Source organism: Dasypus novemcinctus, chromosome 13, assembly GCF_030445035.2.
Source record: "Dasypus novemcinctus isolate mDasNov1 chromosome 13, mDasNov1.1.hap2, whole genome shotgun sequence".
NCBI classification, from domain to species: domain Eukaryota; kingdom Metazoa; phylum Chordata; class Mammalia; order Cingulata; family Dasypodidae; genus Dasypus; species Dasypus novemcinctus.
Window position 1 is genome coordinate 107,433,523 of NC_080685.1, and position 9,361 is coordinate 107,442,883.

The window sequence follows — 9,361 nt, forward strand, 5'->3', positions numbered from 1 at the left end:
CACTCTTCCGCTTGCTGATTCCACACAGTCACAGAGGGCCTCTGACTCCCTTGGGCATACCAGACGTGCTCTTGCTTCAGGATTTTGTACTCGTTATGCCTTCTTCCTGGAATCTTCTTCTCAAGTTATCTGCATAGGCTCCTTCTTCACTTCCTTCTTGTCTTCGCTAAAATGTCAGTGTTTCAAGAGAGGCTTTCCGTACTCCCCTATTTAGAGCACAGTCTCTCCCTGCTCCCAACATTGCCTGTTCCCTTTCCTTGCTTTATTTTTATACTACCTGATATCACACACACACTTCTTACCTGTCTTTCCCAACTAGAGGAGAAGATTCATGAGAGCAGGGATTTTTGTTTTGTTTATTGCTGAGCCCCCAAGTCCTAGAACATTGCCTGACACATAGTAGGCGGGTAAGCATTTATTGAGTGAATGGGTGAATAGTGGGGAAGACAGTTTAAAAAGTAAACAAATAAATTAATAAATTCCCCTGAGGGGAGCTAGCACTAAAGTTTCTAAATATCCACAATGTTCTTATTGAATTTTTTACAAGAATCTCTTTAGGAATTAGAGGGTTTTGTTTGTTTGTTTTATAGGGGAGGGGGTGAGGTTGTTGTTTGCTATCCTTTATTAGCAATTTGGAGACTTTTTTTTTTTTAGTCTCTTCATCTTTCAAATATTTTAATTCCAGCTTTGGTTAAGACCGTAGAACTTTTCAGTTTTCCTCTGAAGTCATTTGTCACTGTGGGAACAGCTTTGGTTTTACAAATATGTTCATGTCAACTGAGCATGTAAGGTATTCCCTTAGGAGGCATTTTGGTAGCTTGAGATTGAAGTGTACAGTATACCACAAATGATTTAATGCAGGAAGATAAGCAAAGCATTGGTTTCAGTAAAGGGTATGAACTGACCGGAAATACAGGTCATCTTTCTACATTTGCAGAATATCCAACTCTTGGGAGACTGGAAGTGTGGAGATAAACTAGAGAATTTCCCAGTTTTCAGGATACAGTCCAGCCTCATTTAATATCTCAACTGAATTCTCAGGTTACCAGGTCTGTCCACTTGTCAGTCCTTCTGGAACCTCTCCTGGGCTCACGCCCTGCCCTTCTCTCTGTTCCTTTGCCTTCCTCTCTCCACTGCGTCTGAGGTCTGAGGAAGTGAACCCCACACCTGACCCCTGTGCGGCCGGGGCCAGGGCATCACCCTGAAAGCCAGGACGTCTCACAAGCTCTGGAGATCTACTAGGATGAAGTGCCACTGTAGGGCAGGAAAGATGAAAAAAGTAGGATTCTGTAGGAGGAGAAAAAGGAAATTGGATTGTTAAGCTGTAAGATGAGGAAGAATAAAGAGTAATTTAGGGTTAATCATGTATTTGAAAACCATTTTTTACAAAGAGAAAGCCAGTTCGTAGGTCTCCTAAATGAGTATAGAAGGTTATGCTGGAAGGACCACATGAGCGAGGTAGCATTTTGCTAGTCTTAGGAAAGTGCTTTACACTAGAATCATCCATCAAGGGAGCATGTGGACTTACCATTTCAAAAATCTTTTAATTTAGCCTTCAAATAGCATAAACAGTATTTAGATATAGCCATTTACTTTGAACTAGAGATTCCATCAAACCTTATTTTCTAACAATAGCTCACTCTCAGGGGGAGAACCTAATCAGTTCAGTCAGTCATATACTGCTCTATCTAAGGTATCTGGCTTTTTAAGTTTTAAACGGTGGAGAGTCATGCTCTGGTGCTTATGGTATATTACAGCCTGCTACATCTCCTATACTCTCATCTGCCTCCCACCCCTGCAAAGTTCCTGAGCCATTTGAAACCACAGTTGCCAAGTGGCCGAAATTGTTCCGGGAAAGAGGAACAGGATATAGGAAACCATGTGATGAGTCAGATACTATTTCAACAGGTATAGCTGGGGAAGTAAGGACTGAGTTCACAGCAGTGGAATAGGTATCTGCTAACAGTCATTTATAAGGCAAAATAGAAACTGGACAGATAACTCCAGTGAGACTTATGCCCCTTCTTGTTAAAGAACTATTTATTTTGTGTAAACAGTGAAAGTCAACAGCATTGCTATTTTTCTGGCCAAGTTTGTGCACTGTCCTTCTATATATATATACATATGTATCAGTACATCTATATATAACTGAAAACATACATTTTCAGTTTGAGCCTGCTTTTAAAAAAGTGTTTGAGTCCTACAATGAGAATAGAGTTATATAGATGGGACTGAATTTTTATTTTATTCCCCAATGAAGATGCCAGTTATTAAAATAGAAATTTAAGAAATCCCATTTGAGTATAAGAAAATTTCATTATCCTTTTTAATTCAGAAAGGAAAACAATTTTTTCACAATATATATTTGGCAAGAAAGGTTTGTAGTTGTAGTCTGAGAGGCACGAGGAACTTATATTTTTAATAACCGGTGACTGGTTATTTTAGAGCTTGGTGTGTGGATGTGGTTTAATGATTTGCGGGTGACAGGAAATGCACTAATTTTATTCCTGTTGGATTCGTCTTACGTGAATAATATAAATAGTTTCTGAGATAGTTAGAACATTAAGAAAACATTAAACTCTAAACCTTGTAAGGTTCAAGTTAGTGATATTTTTTTTCCAGCTATATAATAATGGTTTGTTCTTCAAACACAATCCATCTCTTACTATATTTAAATAAATGTGTTTAAACTGGTTTGTAACTGCAATACTCAATTACCTTTGAAAGTCACAAGAGTAGTTACAATTTTGGTATACTTCAAAAATACTAATTATACTCAATACAAGGACAATTAGTAGAGCTTTCCTGGGTTTATTTGCTATGTATTTCGCAGGTGGAAATACAGGTAAGATCAGTGTTTCTCTTTAAGATTGAATCCATGTTTTTAGAATTGCCTGCTCGGATAGAATGATTGCTGTAATACTTTATGTGCATGAATTGTTAGTGTAACTACTGAAATAAATTGCTTATTTAAAAATTGGTATGTTATTTTTTAGAAATGCATATATATATTGTTGAGTTTTATTTCTCAATACAAGGTTAATTCATATATTTTGTAAATTGAGCGACTACTAGAATTATATTTAATAATATGAAGTTGATTCTTGCTGTTGATCATTTTTAAACAGTTTGAACTAAACTAAACCAAAAGGTAAATTCTGACCCTAAATACAATGGCTGACAAATTGGAAGATCTTTTTTTCCTAAATCCTAAAGTTTCACATAACACCTAATGTGTGACAATGCCCAGTAGACGCTCAATAAATGATAGTTAACGTGTGATGATGATGAAAATATGAGAAGTAATATCAGACTGGTTAGTAATAGAAAAATGTCATGCTGGAACTCTGCTCAACAAGTTAATTTAAGATCGTTGTAGATGTAGGTTTTCTTGATATATTTTTCACTTTTATCATTAAATCTCAACTTCCACTTTGTTTTGAGGGATCCAAGTGAAGGCGAAGCCAGTGGCAGAACCGACACCTCCAGGTGAGGAGCCACAGTTAATGCTCGCTGCTGGGCCCTGTGGGTGAGACATGCCTCGGGATCCTCACAGCACTCAGTGAACATGGAGAGAACTGATAGCTAGATACTATGTGTATTTTTAAACTTCATATTGGGGGGGTGTCCCAGTGTTGCGTAACATAGAATTACATGCAAGTTAATTCACTTCATGTTTTCCAACATTATTTGTGTTGTATACTTTGTAAAGACATAGCCCTTCTGTTCTATAAAATGTCTAGCAGACATAAAATTAATAGATTCAAATGTACTAATCCTTCTCTCATTAAAATGATATAACTAAAATTAATCCACATCAAGTAGCACAGAATTCCTAACACTGAGGTAAGCCAATATGTTGGAAGAATTGGCATTAATAATAGATTTTAAGTGAGTGTTCAGTGGTAAACCACATCGAAGAACTTTCAGCACAGTAAGTACCTTGTGGATTCTTGACATTTAATACTAGTTGCATATTCATTCTAACGACGAGTCTCGAACTTGAGCATGATGAAAATCACCTAGAGGACTTGATAAAACACAGAGTTTCTGACTCGGCAGATTGAATTGGGGCCTGAAAATGTACATTTCCAACACGTTCCCAGATGGTGCTGGGGCTGATGGTTTGGGGACATTATGGACATGTTCAGTAATGTACTTGTGTCCGTATTTTATCAATGGTGACGTACTTGTGTCCATATTTTATCAATGGTAAATTTTAAAGAGGAAGGTATCAAATTGTTCTAAGTGTGCATAAACATTGAGGGATAAAACAGAAGTCTCAGAACCTCGACAAGCCGTTCCCCAGTAGAACCAACGCCCTGGCTTCACTCAGGAACCTTTTTTGACCAGCTGAACACTAACCTCGGATTTCATTTCTACTTTTTAAATTATTTGAAATATAAAGCCTAATGAGCTTTGGAAAAACTTTATTAAGCATTCCCATGTAGTTCTTTTTTAAAAACTGTCCCATATTTATGTTTAATCGTTAGAGTTGAAATGTTTCTTTATTGAGGTAAGTATGAGTCACCACAGAAGGGAGTCAGAGGGAGGCAGGGAAATATTTTCACTTCTGCCTATTAAAAAAACAATGAAGACTTTCATTTTTAGCCACTCTCTCACTCATCACTTTTGAACCCCCTCCTTGTATCTCACCCTTTATTTCTACTAAATTTTCCCCTGAGAAATTTAATAATGTTTTTATCTCTTAAGTAGCAGCTAATACAACATTTTCAATCTTCTAATATATCCAGATGATTTTATTAGCATTATAAGAATTTAATAACTGATCTTACATAAATGTTTACAAAGAGCTTTTCACATTCCCTTTTGTTTTGTAATTGCTGGGTTTTGTTTTCTTTTTTGCTTTTGAACAAAGGCTTACTGAATACCTATTGTACTGTGCTGGTCATTTAATCCCCACAACCCCTACATGAAAAGAATCAATTTTACAGATGAAGAAACAGCAAAGAGCATAGGTGGGATCAAACAGTTATAATGTGAGGCTCTGTCATTTAACGAGTCGTGATGGGAAGGCTAACAGCCTAGGGCCTGCAGCCAGACCGCAGGTGTGGGCTCTGTTCCACCGCCTCCTTAGCTGTGTGGCTCTGGACAAGGTGTTTGAACTCTTGTCTCAGTTTTCTCATCTTGTCTGCCTCATAGCGTTGTCGTGATGGGTAAATAAATAAATAACACGTTAGGCACTGAGGACAGTGCCTGGCCCCTAGTAAGTACGCAGTATGTGCCAGCTGTTTCTGTTAGTATCAGTATTGCCAGGAGCCTTCCGTGTTTAACACTATCAGCAGTGATGCAGTTGGGTTATAGGTAGAAAAAGAGCTTGTATTGACCTATCTTGAGATCCTGGGGCTTCCTTGGTAGAATGGAAGGGAAACTAGACTCCGATCAAGACACCTGATTTCTAGCCTTTGTTTTTCAACTCAGTAGCTCTACGCCCTTAGAAAAGTCATTGATGCTTCCTGACCCTTGGTTCTGTTTTTAAAATGAAAATGTTGTGTCAAGAGGCTCTAACGATCCCTTCTAGCTCTGACATGCTGATGGCGTCACCTGAGTTCTGTGCGTTATCTGGATAAACGACTTATTGGATCCACAAGCACACAGGCGTGGGATGCAGTGGCACGTAGTCATCAAACAGACTCAGAGAGAAGACATTGAATAAATACTCTCCATGCTTATTTAACAGGCTTTGGAAGTTTATTTTCTCTACTTATTCCTTTCTTTATTTTCTTAAGCTCGCACAGTTTGCAGAGCTTTGGGGGTCGGATTCTTAGGAAAAAAGGGAAAGCATAAGTGTATGTGTGGGTGGGTATATAAATATATACATTAACATGTACTATAGCTATAAAAATTTGGTATGATAAAAATATAATGTATATAAATTCTTTCCAAAGTATATCATTTTCCCTTAAGTCACATAAGTAAAATGTGAATTGCAGCATTTATTTTTGCATAATTTAATCAACAAATTTAATTACAGACAGGATCTTTTGGGTTATAAATAATCTATTACCTTTTCTATGATTATTTGAAACAGTTTTTCCATTTCTATGCTATTTATATGGAGACATGCAGTAAGCAAAATTTGGTGAGGTTGATTTACTTTATCAAATGTGACAATTATCTACTATGTGCCCAGCACAGTTCTAGAGGCCTGAGGTGTGTCAGTAAACAAAGCAAAGACATCCTTGCCCTCTTGAGTTTACATTCTAGCGATCGATGGCACGAGCATACCCAGTGTGTGCAAGGAAAGCATGGAGGCCATTGTGCCTGGACAGGAGTGAGCAAGGAGAAAAATACAGGCGATTAGAGGCCGGGAGAGCAGTTGGGGCATAGGTCACATGGGCCTTGGAGACTATTTCTGTTTAAGGCTATCTTTGAGTGAAATGGGAAACCACTGAAGGATGTCGAGATGAGTGATGTGACCTGACATTTCTGTGTAATTGCAACACAACATTCTTTCTCAACATTATTGGTTATAAAGCACTCTCTTTCCCTCTTTGTCATTACTACTATTCTTGTCCCCAGTCTTTCTCCTACCCAAAAAAAGCTGAAAAAAGAAATTTTTCTTTATGTTTCAAAAATGTGCATTTACAAGCAGGATGTCAGTGGTCCCTGTTTTGTATATATGTACAGAAAATGAAGAATCTGCGTTTTTACAGAGGAATATGGTAGAAACTTAAAGAATTATTAAATTAAGTTCTTTACTTATGGCTGCTGGGAAACATATTTCCCACAAACAAATAGATTAAGAAAATATACCACTTAAGAAAGAGGAAAGGTCAAAACAGATGGTGTCCAGGTGCTTTTTTCTGACAGCAAGATAACATAAACTGAAGGTAGTCTGCAAGTCGTGTCGTTTCAGTAGGCACTGCGTTACGACCACCGAGGTTTTCTGTGTGTTTTGATTCCTTTGTTGGATGGAATTTTTCTTTCATTATTTCCCTTTTGCCCTCTTCCTCCAGAAGTGCATCAGGGGAACCAAAAGAGAGAGACAAGGAGGAGGGCAAAGAGTCCAAGCCCCGCTCTCTGCGGTTCACGTGGAGCATGAAGACCACCAGTTCCATGGACCCCAGTGACATGATGAGAGAAATACGCAAAGTGTTAGACACAAACAATTGTGATTACGAACAGAAAGAGAGGTTTCTGCTTTTCTGTGTCCATGGAGATGCTAGACAGGATAGCCTCGTGCAGTGGGAGATGGAAGTCTGCAAGTTGCCACGGCTGTCACTCAACGGGGTTCGCTTCAAACGAATATCTGGGACATCTATTGCCTTTAAGAACATTGCATCCAAAATAGCAAATGAGCTTAAGCTGTAAGGAAACCCAGATTTACAGGATCAGGGAAGATACATCCATGTATGAGGTACAGCTTTTGAATGTACTGGTAATACCTAATGTGATTGGCCTGTGAAACTCCCCATGTAGAATTTGCCCCTAATGCAATAAGGTTATACATAGTTATGAACTGTAAAATTAAAGTTGGTATGAACTATAATGAATATCTGTAGCTAAAAAGTAGATTCACATGTACAGGTATATATTGTGTATTTCTGTTCATTTTCTGTTCATAGAGTTGTATAATAAACAAATGATTGCTTAAAAACTTGTATAGTTGTCTAGATTTCTGCACATAAATGTATGTTTCATGCTTTGAGTTGAAAATGTTCTTCACTGTTTTATTTACAGTTTAGTGGGTTTTTTTAATTCTTACCTCCATCATGCAATTTTGAAAATTGTATCCAGAATCAAAAGCATACAGATAGTCTTTACAATTGTAGCATGAACTTTAAAAAATTATTTTGAAATCATACATAAATTTAAACCAGAAGCTGATAAATAGATTGGCTTTATTATTAAAAAAATATTCCTGCTTATCCTTGCTGTTATCCTTGTTATGAGACAAGGTTTAGTTGAAAAGATATAAAATGTTTACAGTGTTGGGCATATAATTTTTAAAATAATTACACGAAAATAAATAATAGCTTTGCCTTGAGCTAAATAAGAAGTACTGAAGGAAAAAAAATCAAACTTAGATCAAATTTTTTTTTGAACTTTAAAGTGTTCTCTGGCCCACTGCTAATGGTAGCAGCAAAATTAAGAAAAATAAATACTTTCTCTGACTGTTATGATGTGAGCTGTTACTTAGATTTGCTGCCTTCAGAATACCGTAATGAAATTGCGGAAATATAATAATATTGGGACTGTTTCATAGCACAAACTCATTTTTACAGTGTTGATCAATGCATCAGTTAAGAAATAATGCCACCTCAGGAATTAACTGGCATTGGGAACATTTGCCTCATTCTCTTCCCATCCTCTTCATCCACTTCCTGCCACAGTAATGTCTGTAAGTACTTAAGAGATTTTTGAGCAAAACATACTATTTATAACCGTATATTGTTGATTTCCACTTATGTGATTGTTTAATTTGTTCCCATGTAACCCATTTGTTTTTAATATTTTGCCAGATTTCTTGTATTTATTCCACATTGTTATGCCTATAATGTGCAGCTTTGTAATTGGGCATTTGCCTACTTTCTTTCATAATTAGTGATATATGCGATGTTAAAACCACTAGTAAAGGTACATTTTAATACTTGTTATTTTATACTGAATTAGCCTTGGAGGTTGACTGTGCAATGTTATTTAATGTTGTAATTACTGTAATATCAACATATGGGCCCCATCTGCACACTTCTGAGAAATAGAAAGTATATTAAAGTTTTATCAGTTTAAAGAAAATAAAGCTGTGATAAATACTGTAATTCTAACCTACATTAGGAAACTCTAAGTGTAGGTGATGTGCCATTCCGAAATGGCTTCCAGACTAGGATGAATTTTACATTCTGTACCGTACTGTGATGTAGCTTTCTTCTGTAACAGTTCTGTTATAAAAATGAAGTGTATTTTTGCCTCAGCAAAGGATGGTGTTTGGGAAAAAAAAAAAAAAAAAAAACCTGTGTTTGCCCCTTTTTAACCTATTGTTCATTCAAAAAATTGATGCAAATCTTTATTCACTTTCACTGGTGCACACTGAAATTTTACTTGAACAGTTCTCATAATAAAGCACTTGTCTTTTGTTCTTTATCAGAATGTGAATTACCTGTTTTCAACTACAAAAGTTTTCTGTATGGGGAGTTTATTTCATGCGTTCTAAATTTAGTTGGCAAAGGGTGAAGCTGTGTAGGTTTTCAAGATATCATTATGACAAGAAAAGTTTAATCTTTTTACATGAATTCCTATCATTGAAATACTTAAATGGTATTAAAGAAAAAAGAGACATCATGCTTTTTTCTATGTTAGAAACTGATGTTTTTCACATTTTCTCGCTCTGGCCAACTTT

At 36.6% G+C, this 9,361-nt stretch overlaps 1 protein-coding gene across 3 annotated transcripts in view; it reads left to right on the plus strand.

Annotated features, from left to right (window-relative positions):
- Positions 1–9,105, plus strand: part of MARK1 (microtubule affinity regulating kinase 1) — a 152,371-nt gene extending 143,266 nt beyond the window's left edge. For all 3 annotated transcript variants that reach the window (XM_058275244.2, XM_058275243.2, XM_071207748.1), the window contains exons 17-18: positions 3,445–3,489; positions 6,981–9,105. In XM_058275244.2, coding sequence (XP_058131227.1) covers positions 3,445–3,489; positions 6,981–7,335 — 400 coding nt within the window. In that variant the 3' untranslated portion in view covers positions 7,336–9,105. The remainder of the gene's footprint in view (positions 1–3,444; positions 3,490–6,980) is intronic.
- Positions 9,106–9,361: the final 256 nt, after the last annotated feature.